The sequence below is a fragment of the Tigriopus californicus genome, chromosome 8, assembly GCF_007210705.1.
Source record: "Tigriopus californicus strain San Diego chromosome 8, Tcal_SD_v2.1, whole genome shotgun sequence".
NCBI classification, from domain to species: domain Eukaryota; kingdom Metazoa; phylum Arthropoda; class Copepoda; order Harpacticoida; family Harpacticidae; genus Tigriopus; species Tigriopus californicus.
In genome coordinates this window covers 2,771,046-2,789,675 of record NC_081447.1, presented here as the reverse complement: position 1 = coordinate 2,789,675, position 18,630 = coordinate 2,771,046, and the positions used below count along the sequence as shown (strand labels likewise).

The 18,630-nt window shown below is 42.6% G+C and overlaps 1 protein-coding gene across 1 annotated transcript; it reads left to right on the top strand.

Moving 5' to 3' along the window:
• The first annotated feature begins 2,814 nt into the window (after positions 1–2,814).
• LOC131885565 (ras-related protein Rab-23-like) lies at positions 2,815–10,134 on the top strand. Its single transcript, XM_059233636.1, has 4 exons — positions 2,815–3,643; positions 4,824–4,945; positions 7,776–8,018; positions 9,166–10,134. The coding sequence occupies exons 1-4, from the start codon at positions 3,596–3,598 to the stop codon at positions 9,902–9,904; spliced, it is 1,152 nt and encodes a 383-aa protein (XP_059089619.1). The 5' UTR covers positions 2,815–3,595; the 3' UTR covers positions 9,905–10,134.
• Positions 10,135–18,630: the final 8,496 nt, after the last annotated feature.

The following is an 18,630-nucleotide window of genomic DNA, read 5'->3' as shown; positions in this document are numbered from 1 at the left end:
TGGCTCAGAACGGAAAGAGATTCCGTACGACGACCTTCGTTTTTTTTTTTGAGGGACTAGTGAGTTATGAGTCAGTCGATGTAATGGATTTCGACTTTGACCAGGCCTTTGACACGGTAGATCATGGCCTTTTAGCTAGCAGCCTCCATGACATCGGAATCCAGGGGAAGGTTCTCAATTGGTTAAGAAGTTTCACTTGTGGTAGACAGGGCTTGAGTATCGCCGTTACTTTTAGTAACGCTGCCGGTTCTTTTCTGCAACAACAACAGTAGCGGTATTGGTAACACAATGGTTTTTTTAGCCCTCCCGTTACCTTTACTTGCTTCTATTTTTTTAATATGGGTCGACGTCATTAAACACTGCACTCGTAGATTGTGGAGATAAAGAAATATTCAACAAGTCTCATCTATGAAAGATTTAGGTGTAGTCCTTCAAATAATGGAAAGTACGATGAGCATATCCCGTTAAAGGTAGGTAAAGCTTTTCAAACATGGCGTTGGATATATTGCACGTTTCAGTCCAGAATCAACAGGTCGATTGTTCAGCCACTTCTTGAATACGCGTCGCCCATCTAGGCTTCAATAAGCTGACCAGGTTTGCAAAAGGTCGAACAAGTCTAAATGTGTTTTTCAAAGAACATTGAGGGAAAGAGAGAGTCACTTTCACCGGTATAAACTAAAAGGATTTGGATTATACCGTATTCAAAGGAGGTACGAAAGGTACTTACTACTGTACATTTTCAAAAGCATTCATGAGCTTTGTCCCAACCCAGGTTTTAGGGTCAATTCTAGTGACCGTCGAGGCTTAACGTGCGTTTTGAGAGCACCTTCAAGCCCTCGAGAATACAGGCTAGTTAAAACAATGAAGTCCACTTCTCTTCTTTCTCGGGCTCCTTTATTTTTTAATTTGCTTCCCTCAAATATTCGTAGGTAGTATGTATGTGTTGATCCAGTAGCATTATCATTTAAGTCAGATTTGGACAATCTTCTGACTAAAATTCCTGATCAGTCTTATATTCAAAAGCTGGCCAGATCTGTCAGCTCTAAATCGTTAGTGGGCCCCGATATTTCATAAATATACGTAGAGTTACATAAAAATCACAAATACTTCGCCTTGAATTGTTCCCGGTAGAATAAAGAAAGTCTGCAATAAAATTAATGAGAATAAGCTTTAGAACTCATACAACTTAGCAGCAGGTAAATATATCACATTTGCATTTGAGATCAAGTAGTACTTAACTTGCTCCTGATTTCCATTAATTGAAAGTAAAAGTTTGTAATTTGGTTTAAGGCATTAACCAAAGGTGTATCATTCTTTCAATCTCAGTTAGAATAGCATACCTCAGGCATTTTCAGCACCGTGAAAATAAAGCGCGATTTCGGTTATGACTAATTTCAGTTCTACCCTCTTTCATTCGAATGTTTCGGCTTCGGTTTTCCACTTTCTCGATCCATAAGACTCATTAAGGCATATTGGGCTTAATTGCCAAGTCACCACAATACAAGGCGGTTTCATTTTGAGCTTTTGTGGGGGGATGGCAGAGGCAAAAGATGCTGCTAAGTGGAAGATACTAATTAATTTGGGTTTAGATTTGTAAATCATGTAGAAATATCTAAATCTCAGGTTTTGGAAACAAGATCCAATGTGATAGTATTAAAAAACTGTTTTGCATGGAAATTAGCTGAGTTAAGATAGTTTTTGTACAAGTGAAATTTTGTGAAGGTAACAGGCCGATGCACGATGCTGCAGTAAATAAAAAACCTTGTCTACGTACATGGTTAAAAGCCCTGAATGAGCCGCATTGACCTTCTTCTCGGTGCAACCAACGTACCTTGTAACTCGAAAGATTTAATACCTACAATAAATTTATAGCTGTTTCAAACCATTTCAAATTGAAGCCATCTACTTACGACCGTTTAACCCTGGACTTCTCGGTGGGCTTAAATGCAACGATAAATCTACCGTCTTCTACATCAAACACAAAAAAAATTAGACCTGACATAAGAAAAAACCTTTTTGCATTGCAGGAGTTTAGCTTCCATCATTCTACCATTTCATGTCCAGTTCCAGTTTATGGTGGCAATGATTAACTACATTTGGTATCCATTGGTATTTTGGAAAAACACTTCAAAAGACATGAGGTAGCTGTAAATAAGAAAGAGAGAATTCGATTTACTTCAAATTGATGACTATGGTAAGAGGATCAACAAGATGCACTTGACTCTTCATAAATGAACGTCCATATTTTTTTCAATGTCATCAAAAGATGTCGATAAATATGGAATCTTAATAGCGCCATGGTTATGACAAAACCTATTAATTAAAAGCCATTAAAAACGGACCTCTGTTCCTTTGCAAGGGAAACCATTTCGAAGAAATGCCTTTAGCCGGACTCGACTTGGTGGCATCCTCATTTCATCTCAACTGAAGAGGATATGTTCAATTTCCTCTTCTTATTTAAGATTTTGACGTCTTTTGAAATCTGAGTAATTGTTCAAGAGTAGAAGTCCTGCAAAGTGAAAGATTTATTAACATCCTCTCTGCTCTTCTCATTCCAAGTTTGACTCCTTTGTGTCTGCTCACTTCAACTGCTTAAGAACAAGAAGTCCCGTCACATGGATGGGATTGGACACCCTTCAGAGCCACATTGTATGTAGTCATTTCTTGTTACCTTTCCGCTTACAGAAATTGACTGGGGAATGCAAAAAGGAAATCTGAAACCCAAAGCCCACCGCAACAGATTGGGAAGCGTCTTCACCGGACAATTGCCATTGTTTCAAGATTACACCGAGTCTCGAAACAGTTTCACTTTCTTTCCATTTACCTCCTTCTGTTGGCCAGACTTCTAAAAAAAATTTGGCGGCATCCGGGCTTTTGATGTCCCGGAAATACGAACACAACAGATTCGGACAGTTTCCAAGGCATCAATCCTTATTAAGAGAGCATGTGCACCTATCAATTGATATACCATCCAACTCCCCGCCCATAATTGACGACAATCCGCTGCATGCACTCTGTGCACCTGCATTTCATTGCAAGTCCCTCCTCAGGGCAATAAATCCTACAATCTTGCTCATTTCCACGTGTTCTTTGATAGGGACTCTCGGTAGATTCAAGTGCGCTTCTCTAGATTCGAGTTCTTTGGCCATTCGAGCGTTCTCTAGCGTTCCACGGGGCAGCAAACCTGAAACCAACGGGCTTAATTCTTTCGTGCGCAGGATTGTGGTAGGAGGATCAACAGAGAGAGAGGGAGGGTTGGTTGGTTGGCTTGTCAGTTGATGATTGGAGTTGTCAGTGATGAGATCTCGCTTGTGCTACTTATCGAACCGAGGTGTTGACGATTTCTTAAAGTGACTTAAAAGGCCTAGATTTGTGAGTGTGTGTGTATGGGTGGGTGTGAGTGTGTTTGGCACGTTCGCAGCTGTGTCAAGCCAAGTTTTGGAGGCTTCTCCTTGTTCAGGAACAAGTATAGGAGAAGAGATGGTCAAATGAGTGTGACCAATAGAGTTTTCTAAACTTTTTCCCATGACTTGCCGATTTGAGTGTGGAGGTGCAATTCATATGAGAATCGACTCTTAAGTACGGATCAGCCATAATGTATATCTCAGATCTCTACGAGGATGACCTGGAGATTTCCATCAAGGTAAATACATTTATTAGGCTAATCATCGAATTTGCCCAATTCTCTCAAACTTTCGAGTCATCCATACTTTTTGGCTTTGTTCTGCTTCTAAAATCGCCAGTTTCGGATGAATTTCGAAATGGGATCCGAGCTTTGAAATAACATAATTCGTTCCACAGAGCGAATTTTCGTTTGAAGTGACTACTAATCGGGTATTTCCTAGATTGACGGGGTGGTAACTCTTTGAATGATCTTTCCTTTCTGAATGATTGAAAGTACCCCTTCTTGTGCACATGCCTTGAAAACGAAATCCCAAAGGGATTGATCATTGGATGTTTTTTTATGTACATTGGTCATTGCTATTGCTGCTTGCTGATTCGTCTGAATTTGTTTGAGGCAAACGAAAACGTGTATTAAATAAACGCTCTTTAAAGCTGGTCTCCACTGCCATTGTTTAATACATAAACAAATGCTCAAGTTGAAAATATATCAATCCATAATGCAAAATGTACTTGCAGAGTCTCGACTCGATTATTTCACTGAGGTTATAAAATTAGGAAGAGGTCCAGACGATTGTTGTTGCCAGAAAATATGGGCCTAAGTTCATCTTTAAGGAAGGTCCTCCAATGTCCACTTTTATTAGCTTTACCTTCTTCAAGCGTACTTTTTCGTACGGGTGGCCCAAACGAGCTACTCTTTTTTTTTTGGCTCCCAGGCAAATACTTTAAATGTCGGGACCTTTGCATCATAAATTTACTTCTGGAATAACTTCTCTCTATTACTCGAGCCAAGACCAAAATGAAGTCACTTTGACAAATTTGCAGTTAAAAATACTTGCCGCACCGGTTTCTCGTCAGGAATTTCAATTTATGATGCATCGTTGCCTCGAAATGTGTTGTGAGCTAGCTCCTTCGGATACACTATATAGATAATTGTACCTTAGGCCTATTTGTAGCAATCAATTTGATGGCTAACCAGAAGTACGTAGAAAAGACATTCTTGTCCAACTGTTTCTGTCTCTTTGCCAATCAGCTCGCGTTGACAAATGGTTCGACATGAACAGAGTTCTTTCTTGTTCTTGTCCTTGCGTGAGGATGATTCTCATGTTTTCTTACTAAAAAAAGGAGCCTCATTTGTGAGTGTGTGAGTGTGTGTGTGCCTACGTGTTATCTCCGTTTTTTATGCCCGGTTATCTTTGCAGGTGGTGATTGTTGGGAATGGAGCGGTCGGGAAATCGTCCATGATCCAGCGCTATTGTCGGGGCATCTTCACCCAGAATTACAAGAAGACCATTGGGGTCGACTTTCTTGAGAAACACCTACGGTAAGAACGGCTCGGCTTTTGTCTATGTGTGGCTGTGCGCATTGGGGCTATTCCCGAATCGGTGTTAGATCTCCGCAACAAGATGAAACGAGAGAAAGTTTTGACGTTTCCATGACATTTGGAGAATGATGGCCATCACATTAATGGCCTCACTTCGGATCAGACACCGTCTTTTACACACTGAGCTGAGGGCAAAAGGACGACAAAGTCGTCTCGGGATTATGAACACTATTAGGGCTGCTAAGCAGTCAATTCATTGGGTTCACTGGTTTCCAAGAGATCTCTATCGAGAAAACACGAGAAGGAGAAGGGAGAGATTGTCAAGATCCCAATCATGATTGAGGCCAATTGAATTTGCTCTCTTTCCCTCACAATTCGAGTCCATTCAAAGAAGTATGGAAAGTCGGGAGGATTCAGAACACCACACGAGAATTCTTTGGAAGAAGGCATGAAAAATTGCCAATAAAACCAGCATCCCTTTCATCCATTCCTCTCTCCCTCCCTCCCTCCCGCCTTCGCTTCTCCTTTAGGAGACCCAACTGAAAGGTGGTTTTGAACTTTGCATGCATCTGGAACTGTGAACTGACTTTCACCATGAAACAAAGGCATTGTTGTTGAAAAGTCGTGGAAAGTGTAGAAAAAATCCATGTTAAACCAGCTTTGGACAAGATAGATTGTTGAGATGTTCGACATTGCACCCCCTTGACTAATGGCCAAAGGTCATTTCGGAGATTTTTCCCACAAGACCGCACGTTGTTTGCATTCGCTTGAGTGGTGAGAATTACTCCAAATTGCTGGATGCTGTACGATGGAGGTTAAGTTGATGAGTTCACGCTTAATTTCAATTTTTATGGCGAAAGATGTGAAGAGCGCAGCTTTTCTGCTTGAACACAAAGTTTTGGCCTAGGTTGCGAGAGCTACTTCCCAAACCCAAACAATAAGGGTATCAACAAAAATGAATAAATCATGAAACCCCAGTATTGTTCTGGATATTTCGCAAAGAGAACCACGAACATTGAACTTCAAATTTTATTGGAGAGGAAAGAAACGTTCGGCCCTTTTCCCCCTTTTGTATAGAAATTTGAAAATGAATGCTTATTGAACAAATGATTCATCATAATATTTTCTATACCCAAAAGCTTGTAATTGCCAAGTCTTTGCCTCGCTTTAGCAAAACTAGTGTTCTTAATTAAAACGAATGCAATTGGAGCAATGGCCATGGACGAACAAAGAATACGATGAGGGGATCATTTTAGACCACTTCATACCTAACCTGCAATTCATAACCTTGTACTATTTAACCCATAAGACAATGCATCTCATTTTGACGTCTCATCTACGATCTTGGAATGGCAAAGAATAAAATCAAAACTGCTACAACTTTTTGACGGTAGTAGCTTTTATTTCCCCCACTGCCACCTTTATTGGCATGAAATCATCCCCGAAAGAACGGTCGTTTGGTTTGGTCTCTGTGGTTTTCTGGTTACACCTCCATCATCTTTATCACCATCATCAGCATTTGAACGTCAATGATAGCCATTTATCCCTCAGTCATTTCTGCGGTTTGGATAATTTTCCCAAAGAGCCTTTTGATGCTGCCATATTAGAATGCATGAAAACCGACCAAATCTAGAAGGAAAGGGGATCAGCGTCACACGCTTAAAAAAGTGCCTCTGGTGTTGAAGGGAAAATTTAAAATTTGAATACGATTTCGTAATCAACCCATGGAGCCACCCTGGGGGCGGGAGTTATCTGACTCTTAAGCAGTTGGCACCACGTGCGATGTGATGTGTATGTACTCATACAATGGTAGGTTGGTCTATTTTCTGGACTCAACGCCATAAAATGTTGGTGATTCATGTACAGACTCCAAGTTTTGGGAATCACAATCGATCGGATAATGGTGATTAGTTGTGCTTGAGTGCGCGTTTGAGTGACTGATAGGTCCGAAAGTCCAAAATTCGATTTAAAAAATGGAAGAGAAGGTGGGAGATAATTGAATAATCATTAGCCGTCGGATGGTTTTCCTAGGGTTCTTTCTCCAGAAAAGGTTGGCATGCTAATGATCACATGCACCGTTGCATCTGATCAGTCACAAAACCATTCAACAAGGAAACGGTACTTCCTTCGTTGGATGAAGACAAATGATGCTTCCGAGAAGACTACCACGGGCCATGCCATACGTAGAAGCCCATCATTGAAGATGTTTACGAAGTTTGATTCTTGGACAATTGATTCTCTTCGAAACGCTCCGTTGATCGAGCTTGGGAAGCTCTCCGCCTTTGGAATGGCAATATTTACTAGATAATTCGTCAACCTGACAGTTATGGGCATTTCTACAAAAGTGGATGTTGACTCATTGGGCGAGTAGTATACTACAGTAGGCGAGGATGAGGAGGAAAACTGTCGACAATGAAATGATTAATCTAAGAGACGAATGACTTTAATAAGCTCTAAATGAAGGAAGGGGCCCGAGAAACCTTCAGACAGGCTTCTCTTAATTGAAATCATGACATCTGCCGAAAATGAGATGGAGGAGGATTTTTCAGCGAGTCTGACTGAAATCACGTTGAACTCAACGTCCACATATGTATCTAAATATTAATGATCCCGTTAGAGTTTTCTAAGGCTATATTGAGACGATTATATATCAAAGATCATTCCTGAAAGCTGAACCTGATTGATCAGTGGAGATTTACATATTGAAGTAACGCTCTTTGGGTGGATAGATCGTATAGTAGACTTGGCCTTTGACTCGACGATACCCATCTATGCCCAAGACCAAAACTGCCATTCACATTAGCTTAAAGGATCGATTTATCTTTTCTAGAGTATCAGATGAGGAGGTTCGCTTGATGTTGTGGGACACAGCGGGTCAGGAGGAATTCGATGCCATCACCAAGGCCTATTATCGTGGTGCCCAGGCTTGCGTGGTGGCCTTTTCAACGGTCGATCGGGCCTCATTTGAGGCCGTTCGGAAATGGAAGAAGAAGGTCGAGGATGAGTGTGGCCTCGTCCCGATGGTGTTGGTTCAAAACAAAATCGACTTGCTCCACGAATCTCAAGTGACCGCGTGAGTATTGCTGACTGTCTGTTAAAAATGAAACCCTCCTTTCACGATCGTTTCGCGAATATTTGGCATATGTAAATGAGGTGTTAATTACTAAATCCAGACGCTCAAAGAATGGGCTGTGAGGCATAAGGCATGAGGCATGAAGCATGAGGCACGAGGCACGAGGAATGAGGAATGAAGAATGATGCTCTTTGGGTTTGTTGTCTCATTGGCCGATCACACCATTTATATGCTGGCAAAGACCTCTTGTGTAGCCACTTCATCCATTGATTTATGATTATGACGAGGGTACAACACACCACCCAGACCTCATCAAAGCACCATTAAGGAACAGTGAGAAACGACACTTCATCATTAAAATCCACGCCAAAATTCACCCATTGTTATGCATCCCAGCTATCATCAAGGATGGTCAACGAGATGCTGATTGGTCCATTCCTCTCCGAATTCGTGTCCAATCTGACCCTGCACTCACCTCAGAGGAGCGTTTGGTACCATTGACCTTGAGGTCTCCGCTCTCTTAGCCGATGAATCTTCCTTGGAATTAGACTATGCATTCAATTCCGAGCTTGCACACCACGAGTACAGCAGACCTTGGCCGAATTCAATCGCGGGTCAACTCCTTTCTTTCTTTTTCATTGGTACATGCTAGATTCCGGACACAATGGAATTGCATCGAAATGTGACGATGGACTCGGAACTCGGATCTCGGAATTCACGGAAGGAAGTCGTTTTCACACTTTTGGCGGAAACCACCGAACAACAGAGTGGTACATGGTGTAAAAGCGGAATGCGTGTTTGGATAGGAGATTGGAAGCATTTAGAGCCCTGGTTGAGGATTGAATGTATTTGATCATTCACGAATATTTGAATGACCTCGAATGGCCAATGGGTAATCGGAATTTCCCGCTCAGTCCGAATCGAGATAGACTTGGTCCCCTGTCATAAACTTGCACCAAATTCCCCAAAATGTTCATGAGAGAGAGAGAGAGAGGGAGAGAGAGAGAGGGAGAGAGAGAGAGGGAGGGAGTAAGAGCGGCCAAGTTCCATTAATGCATGCCATCATTTGTAATGGCAGTGTTGTGAATCGATTTTCATCCCACTTTCGCACCTTCCGCACAAATTCACCGCTCCCATGTCTTTTCAGGGCCGAAGTTGAGCACCTCGCCAAAGAGCTCCAAATGCGCTTGTATCGGACCTCTGTCAAGGAGGATCTAAATGTGATGAATGTGTTCCAACATCTCGCCGAGAATTATGTCAGTCGGGTGAAGAATTATTCGGACCCGGTCCTCAACGAGACGTCCCTGGCATTCTCCTCGCTGCAAATCGGCGGCACCAATCTGGGCATGAGCACAGCCAACCCGTCGAGGGTCGGCCCACCCTATGTCACCCCCAACAAGCATAATTATCCTCATCATCATCCTCACCATCAGTATCAGAATAATAATAACAACAAAAACCCCCATCACCACCATCTCCACCAAAATGCGAATGGTAATGGCTTTGTCAGACAAACGGGCTATCCAAACACCACGAGTACCAAGAACAATGTGAATTACTCAAGATCCAAACCACCCCGGTATGCCAGTCCTCAAGGACGGAGTCCAACCTCGATCGGCGGCAATCTGAGCAGTGGCTTCCAAAAGCACATCCTCCGACGGAATAACGACGCCAACACATTCCGAAACAACTACGCTCATCATGCCTATCACTTCTCACCCCAAGACTATTTGAACAACCCCATGTTCGATTCGCTCCATCAGAACCGCCGCTATTGGCCCTCGTCCGAGCGAACCATCACGCTCCGACCTTTGGGATCGCTGGCCAAGAAGAACGCACACAAGAAAGTGCCCATGATGAATTTGAACTCTTGTAAGGTGCTCTGAACATTCAAACAAAGAACCGTGACAACACTAGGCATGTCAGTGTGTGAATCAAACCAAGCTCCAGATCGATGCAAGGCCCAAACAAGCAACAAATACTCCCATAAGAAACCAAGTGAATGATGGCTCCTGTGTAATAGCGGATCTAGTCAAAGCTGAGCACAAGGAAACCCAAAGCAGAAAATTGTATCGCGTTATGTACTATTGTAATAAATCCCATTGGTCAATGCTAAAAAGAATATCAGGCAGATGGAGAGAGTAAGAGAGAGAGACCATCGAGAAACTTGACCACGAATTACAGACTCCCCCCTCAAGATTTATTTTACCGTTGTCACCCTGACGCCCAAAGCAGTCCTAGAGTCAAACCGGCTAATAATGATCGGCCTAATTCTCCAGCAGAACCACTTACAAGTTGGCACAACTGAATGCATTGAGCCAGCTACAATCCTGGGTACAAGAGCAGATCCAGGAGAAGGCGAGGAAGAGGAGGAGTGGGTTGTGGCGTTGCTTTGCCACCATGAAATCCAGCTTTTAACGGTGATTTCGAGTTTTCGAGCTGTGACTTCGCTCCTCTTGCGCTGTTGGGCATTTCCAATCTTCACCATCGCCGACACCACGATCACCTTGTTTGTGAGGCAAATACTAGACTAAGAGAGAAAGATGCTATTGAGTCCCAACCTGGGCTTGAAATCTAGATTCCATGCCAGAGTGATACAGCACACCGAAATAATTAAAGAAACAGTTTGCACCCCTGAAGCTAGTTATCCATCCAAGGTAGCGAGGGCTTCTTTTTGAAGAGTGACTGATGCTCCATTCCTGTATTGAGTACTCTAGCGATCTCCTCGACTCTCGAGCACATGTGCTTGTGATTCAAGACCGAAGAACTGATATCATCTTTCCGAGTTATTCCACATCCAAGGGGAGATTTCCCAACGGTAGATTTTGTCGTCTAATAACTTTGGTGCTTCAAATCGGACAGAAGCAGGTTTTTCTTACCACTCTGTCTGATCGAACCAAGAAACTAGCCGGCATCCAGTATCAGCAACGGGGAATCGTTTGCAAACCCTTCAAGGCTCATTGACAGCGATCTGGTAGCTCTTTAAACGATCACTGCATCCACCGTTGGCCTAGAATTTCGGATCCGAGATTGAAGATAGGAATCCGGCCTAGATGAAGGGTTGTTGTTGTTGTCGTTGTTGTTGTTGTTATCAGTTCTTGAAACTCTAGAGTGGCTCCTTGAAGTTCGACTTGTAGTGTGGGTTCAAGATGCCATCAAGTTCATATTCGCAGCACGCTCAAAAGAGAACATCTGTATTATGTCTTTGTTCGGGCAGAGAAATCCCAGAGCTTGCCAGATCGACACAAGATCCGAGAGGTAAGACACAGTTTTTTTTGTTCTGGTCACCTGATCAAACCGGCACGATTCAAGACTCGCTAGAGATGTTGGCCAAGATCCTACGTAATTTACTCAAGATGAAAGCCAATCATATCTCTACATTTGAGGATCTTCTCTCGAAAATAGATAAAATCCTAAATGAAAAAAAAGAAGACCCCGAACAGCGATAGGTTTGGATGGACGACGTCTGGCTTCTATCTCCGATTCGAATCGCTTTCGCCCCCATCCCTAGTTTCAAGTCATGCATTCACATTTCATATCAAAGCAGGACATGAGGAGTGAACCAGATGTAACGAAAATGAACTGGAGTCATGAATTGTCTTTTTTTGATAATGAGTTGTATTCAAGATTTCTTTGGCATGAAACTGTACCTGATGTGGTACGTACATGAGGGCAAGTGTCTGAGCAGCAATCCGCGCTTGGTTGAGTCATACATTCTCGACGGGCCCATACGTAGATCCCGGCAATGATCCTCAAGGCACAGGAAAATGGAAATCCACTCAAGGTTTTCGCTTGACGGGGCGTTTAGGCTTCAAGCTTCAAGGGACAATTTCTATCGAGATCAAGGTCTTCTTTCGAGTTGCCACAAAAATCACCCCTCTGATATTTTTTTCCCCTCTTCATCCGCCTACTTTGGCCCACCCAAAGAGGGCCATTCAAAGAAAAATCTAAACCTAACGCCCCATATCACTATGCACGGAGAATGACTATCATCAACTGATCATCGTGATGATGGGCTTTATCCAAATGCCAACGGAATTCATCCAAGGCAGAAGAGACAATTGAACCATTGACATCAAATCGGGTACCTCCTAAGAGCCATTATCAAGCACCTTTGTGGATGGACCTCCACAGGCTCGGTCGGTCATCAATAAAGGTGAAAATATGAGGAACAAGTATGACAGTCATTGTTTCAGAGCTCGTAAAAATCAATTGACCGGCGTCACTTCCGGGGAAGCCTTTTTCAAGATTAATTCGGGCAGGCTTGGACAATCGGGCCTCTTAACCACGTTGGGATCCATTCGGTATTCCCGTGTTTAAAAATCAATTGACGGGCTTTGATGGCCGCCCAGGGTGACCTCGACAGGTTCGTGTGTCTGCTTGAAATGCAAATTCTGATTGACTTTGAGCCCTGGAGAGATGATTATTGTTCCGTCTTAAATGTGCGAGTGTGTGTGTGTGTGGAGCTCTGGATGCTGAGAAGACACAATGAACGGCATTATTTGGAATTGACATCAAACCGAGGCTATCAGCCGCTTGGATCTAAATTAATCCGCTCGGGCAAAAAAGAGCAAAACAAATGAACGCTCCTTTTGCGGAGTTGGAAGCTTAATCCTATGACCCCGAAAAGAGCCAAAGAGAGAACGAGATTCTCTCAGAGACGTAAAAGAGGTTTGAAGTGTTTTTTTTTCGTTATGCCTCCAAATTCACCTGACGTTTTGATCAAGGCAAGTGAGATAATCCAGTTTAATTTTTTAGATGGTATCTCCTCGCATTTTGAGCAAATTCATGTTGGCAAATTACAATCTGAAAGACCGGGACTCAGGTTGAAAGTTGATTTTGGCATTGAATCAGTCTTTGGATTTTTTTTGAAACTGGTTTACCTTCGTTTGACCTATATGTTTTACCAGGTTTAATTATACAATCTTTCCGAGGATCTACATTAATGTTGAATGTCAAGCTCTACCCTTATGAATACAATTGCGTTTTCTTTCTGTTTTTTAAGCTTTTATGGCAATGCTGAAAAATCAAAATCATTCCCACTCTTCTAACCTCCTCTTTGATTGCACCACTGACATTTGGCCATAGATCCATCTTTCAAAACGAGCCTTGTTTAAGCTTAAAGGAAATAATCTGTCATTTACATCAAACAAGGCAACACGCAGATTCAACACTTTTCGTGATGGATGGATGATCCCGGCACAAAAAGACAAAGCTGAAGTCAAAAAGGCATTTGGATGGAGTTCAGGAACCAATGTCAGTCAGATACAAATTCCACATTTTTGGTCGTCCACGATCAGTTCCTGGGAGCTATTCCAAAGACTATCTTTCATTTAGAGGACAATCTATGACGGATTATCTCCGACTTCCTTGTTGAACATGTCAGAATGTCGGAGAATCTAGACCTTGAGCCTTGACTTCAAGAGGGCTCTTCAAGAAAAATGGTCGATTTTCACTCATTCAAAAGGACATCAGACCTAAAATAGATGGCGAATAAATCAACTTCCCTCCACCTCATATCCGGAAGAAAAAATGATGCTTTGGTTTCAATAAAGCAGATGACTTCTACCAAAAATATTATTAATAATGATGATGATAATAATACGCATGGGCCATAGCCAACCAGGGGTCCAAGGTGTACCCGGTGTGTACTTTGCGGTGTATTTGGAGCACTCATTAAATATCTTTGGTTTTCAGCCCAACTTCCTGGTGGCTTAATGGGCCAATTTGCACTACGATAAAGGTTTACTCGGCTCCGTCGTCGGAAACGTAGTTAGTCGTTGCCGCCTTGTTTTCGGCCGAGATTGAATCAGATCGGGTCTCGCAAGACAGATCGAAGCCACCTCATTACTCATTATCGCCAAAATTGGCGTCCTTCAGGGACCTCCCTCCGCTCACTTTTATGGGTCTGGGTGCCATTACACCATTACATTTTGATGCACAAGACTTTCAATCAAACCGTGAAATTCGGTTAATGAGCCCAGCTAGGCCGCATTTTTGCGTAAGGGCCACCTCATAACAATATGCAAACGCCTGGTTATCATGCATAACCAATGCAAAATGTGATTGCTGGACATCTCGTACCCTCGTTTGCGCAAGACCATAGACCTGAATGTGTGATGATAAATCCAAGTGCAATGCAACTCTTTTTAAACAAGGAACAAAAAGAATCGCAACACTTTCACGTTTCAAATGAGACTTGTGCGAAGGAAGTTCCTTATGGTTTCTCCCGAAGCCAATGAGTCGAACAAATGAGCTCACCTAAGTGAAAACTGGGCGTGCTTGAAATCACGTCAGGGCGTCACGCCCAAGATAATCTCTCATTTCGTCGTTGAGCGACATTTGCGTTTAGATTTGAGGCGGGTCAGGGTGACGAAGAAGAGCCTTAAATCGATCCTGGGCGAACGTGGATCTCAATTAGAGCTCCAATCTGTGCATTTCCCTTGTGGTTTCTTGAACCTAAACAAAAGGACTGTCTTGGTTGGGTGAAATATAAGGCTTGTTTCGGGCTAAGTGAAGATTGGCGCGTCTTGATACAGGGCCGGATTAGGCCTAAATATGTACTAATGATCATGGCCCAAGAGAGGTAAGCCATAAATTCAGCTCGGACAGGTTAATCTGAGCAAAAATAGCCCTCATTTCTCCTGCCGTCCATTATGTAACGGGCAGTAATTTTGGATCGTGCAAACTCAATTTGGAAGTGCTCAAGCTTCAAAGTAACCACCTTTTGTTGGTTAATGTGAATTTTGTAGACATTAAAAAGAACTGCGACGTTTCATACAAAAACTTACGTTTTTCCTCATTCCTGATTTCAATCAATGTGGAATTTATGGTCCGATTGCAACATTTCTTGAACTGAGCATGTCAATGTCAAGAAAAGGTTTTTGTCTGCATGTATATGGCACCTTTAGCATTGAATTATGGCCATTAGGTAGGCCATAGGTATATTGAAGGACTTCCAATGTTTCCTAGGGCATTTTTGAAGATTGTGGTTGGTTGATTCACTCACTGGAATTACGCAAACAAAAGAAGACCGAGTTCGTCCCTCCAAGGGCCCAAGGTGTGACCATAAAAAGTGATTGTCAACTTTCTCTGCATGAATTAAAATGTGCCTCCGACCACTGCAATTATTCATATAATTACGTGTCCGTATGCGTATACACACCCGGTATGATGGGAAATTTAGTCAATGGCTCCACCATTGGAAGGAAGTCTGACCATACTTTTCCAAGAGAAAACTAGACACTTTACGACTTGTCTACAGTGTGCATGTGGCTCCACTTTTTTTCTAAAGTGTTCATCAAAGAATCCCTATTTAGGCCACCCATGCATCTTCTTCCATTGAGATTAAAAGCAACTCCCGCCCAAGGCCACGAAGGCAAACAAGGAGAAAATGGACATTTAGAGCGGAAGCACATTTTTTGGCCTAAGGCGAAAAAGAGTCTTTGGCGATTGTAGGCAAATTATTTGTTAATGACAGACTTACGAACGCGAAAGCGAAAAGGGGGTTAATTTTAGACGTGCAATTTGCATACCAAACCAATACACTCCATCAGTTTTGAACAAAGAATGAGAGCTGGTGGGCTCGCTCTCGTCACTTCCAGCGATTTCTCCACGTGAAAAGAGCATCTTGAGCTTTGATTGGCAGAAGGGTTTTGCTTAGATGGGATGGTGTGGAATCAGTTGGAGGGATCTCAGGTTTTGATCACTCTCCCTTGGAAGTGAATTGCCACATGTCTCTGGCTCAGAGGGAAGGACATCATCACAACAAAGAGAACCCATTTCAAAGCCATTCACTGAGATATAAACCCACCCTTTAAGTAATTACATTCGTCATTACAAGTCCCATTGACATTGGGGCGTTGGCTACCACCACGAGGCGATTTTCTTAGGATGTGATTGCATTCATTTATTCGGACGAGGAGATTACAATTAACTTAATTACTTCCATTTAGAGTCCTCACCCAGTCATGTGAATGTCATTACTAGTGCTGATGGATGGAGTTTGGTGCAGAACTTGTCCTTCAGAATTCGAGTGCTAATAACTCTGAACTTGTCAACACTGACTAAAACCCTGTTTGAACCATTTAGCACTTGAGCTTGGATTTGCAGTCAAGTTAGATTTGAAGTTATCGTAGCAAAGATGGGGATTTTTTTTTCAATCATCGTGTAACTTAAAAATGAATACGTACGTAGATATCCAGTTGGATTCCAATTGTTTGTTTTTGACCTTTAGTCTGTCAACCGCACGGGAAGATTAAGGCCATGTTTGTCATTAACATTTATCAAAATCAAAAAGCTTTTCCGTTGGCAAATGATTGTATCCGGCCCTTTTACTCCAATTTTCATGCCTTTTGGGTGTTTTTATCTCGACTTATCCTCTTTTCGTGTTCATTATAAGCGGCATTGACATCCAGGTGACAGCCAACGGTGTTTCTTGTCACATTCCCTCATCCTCCATCCTCTTGAAAATGAACTAGAACTGGAAATAATCAGCCTAAGCGATTTTTGCCATGTACCTAGAAGGTAATCCTTGGATACAAAAATTGCCTCCGATCTTGCTTGCTATGGTCGACATTTCCAGGCAATCTGTCTATCGTGTTGAATATGAATGATCCCTCTAATGAGGAGCTTGACCATCACTTTCGAAATTTTCAACCAGTTTTTTTCGTCAGGATCCCATAATTGGAGGGCATTTCACTCCTCACCATCTGATAACGCCGAGAATTGGGTCCTTTGGATTCCTTGGGAAAGTGTCCCAGAACAAGGATCATCTCTCTTCCAATTCCAATTCAATTGGTATAATTGGTCGTAACGGGCTCTGTTTACAATAAAACCGTATGAAATGAGCGATTACAGCGCGGTGTCTGTCATTAAGGTACAGTTAACACCTCCTATGCAGCCGAGCCACCACCCTTACTTAGACATGGCAATCCTCATTCCCAAATTGGCCGTGTCATTCAGGATATCCTCATTATGTGAGAACAAAGCTCCCCCGAAGAGACCAATAGCTCAAGCAACAACAAGCCCTATTGAGGCATGAACGAGTGTTGAAGATCGAGCCAATTTGTACAACTACTTCCGTCTTGTGCCTCTGTTGATGTCCACAGAGGGTTATTTGAGGTTTTGAGATAGCTTTTAGAGTACATTAAAACCCCGGATTTGGCTCCTCATTTGAGGGCACATTTGGAGTTTTTCCGTGCCAGTTAGAAAATGTTTTAAGTAGTTAATCCCGCCAAATTGCTCGGGCCAAAATTTAGAGCCCTGTAATGAGATGGTCTAGAGCATGGCATTAAGTCTGATGCAAGAGATAAACGAGATGAGCTTATGCTTCCATCTTGGAATCCACCTGTGCCACGAATCCAACCAGCCACCCAATTTGGGGGCCTCCCAACAATCTGCAGTGGTTGTAGTAGGTCAACCTCATTTTGGGCGGAGGACCATGAATGAGCGAGCAAATGAAGACGGCCGACTCAAGTCAATGTTGTTCTTGGTGATACTCCAAACTTTGGAATCCATGGACAAGATCAATATTTGCACGTCGAAGTAATGTTTGGAAGGGAATCGCGGTTATTGATATTCTTTACGGCGCTGGGAGTGCGGAATGAATGAATGTCTTCATCTCATTCTCACTCCCTGATATCTCACTGACAAGGAACTCGTTTGATGGTTTGAAAACTCGCCTTGACACAGAGGCGACCACATTGAGGATCGAGGAGGAGATTCTTGTGGTTTGTTCGGATGGGCTCCAAAATTGAACTAGGAAACTATCTCGAGGATCAATCAACTTCAGGTCAAGTCTTGAGCTCTGTCACAAATGCAATATGCATGTCAAAATTGCGATGGGTTCTCTCTCAGGCCAAGGTCGGCGAACCATATCAAACGTTAACAGACCCACTGCCGTTTAATACTCTCTTGTTCCATTATCTCATTCCTCATCAAATTCTTGATGATCGTGCTTGAGAGGTGGAAATGCCATGGAGCTCATCCAATCACTTTCCGGCTTGGGTGCCTCATTTCATTTACTCAAAATTGACAAGAACAATAAGTGTTCCAATCCAAGCATAAGGGATCTTTAAATAACCTGGTCTCGTGGTGGTACGAACCTTTGAAATGTGTCCTTGAACTACTCTTAATTCAACGGCATATTTGATCGTGACTTGTAAAACCATTTTACCCTCAAGTTGGGTCAGAGCAATATTCATCAATCCGTCTATTCTTTGAATCGTTGATTGAAGCCAGTTGTGCGAGCAATTTGGGACCATTAACAGACGAGATCTGTTCTCAATCTCAATGACAATTGGAATTGCAAGATTACTTGGAAAAGAGCCACGAGTGTATTACTTTCCGGTCCAATTAGAATACGGTCGTGAGCTTGGAGTCCGTGCTGGATTGTTCAAGAACTCTTTGTCCAGGAAAAAAAGCTCTTCTTCAAATACCCCAGGTTCTTAGTTATTCAAGCTTGTCTTTCTCGGTCCGTGAAGAATCTGACTGGCGACATCCTTGTTTTGTCACAACTCAGGTCTCGGCATGGTTGAAACTCGTACAAACACAAAAAGCAGGCATTCACTTATATCCTATCTTGGCCTTGTCTCCGTATGCGAGCAATGTA

Coding starts and splice junctions, on each gene's coding strand:
- LOC131885565 (XM_059233636.1), top strand. CDS start 3,596: ATGTATATCTCAGATCTCTACGAGGATGACCTGGAGATTTCCATCAAG. Junction 3,644..4,823: donor ACCTGGAGATTTCCATCAAG/GTAAATACATTT, acceptor TTATCTTTGCAG/GTGGTGATTGTTGGGAATGG. Junction 8,019..9,165: donor CACGAATCTCAAGTGACCGC/GTGAGTATTGCT, acceptor ATGTCTTTTCAG/GGCCGAAGTTGAGCACCTCG.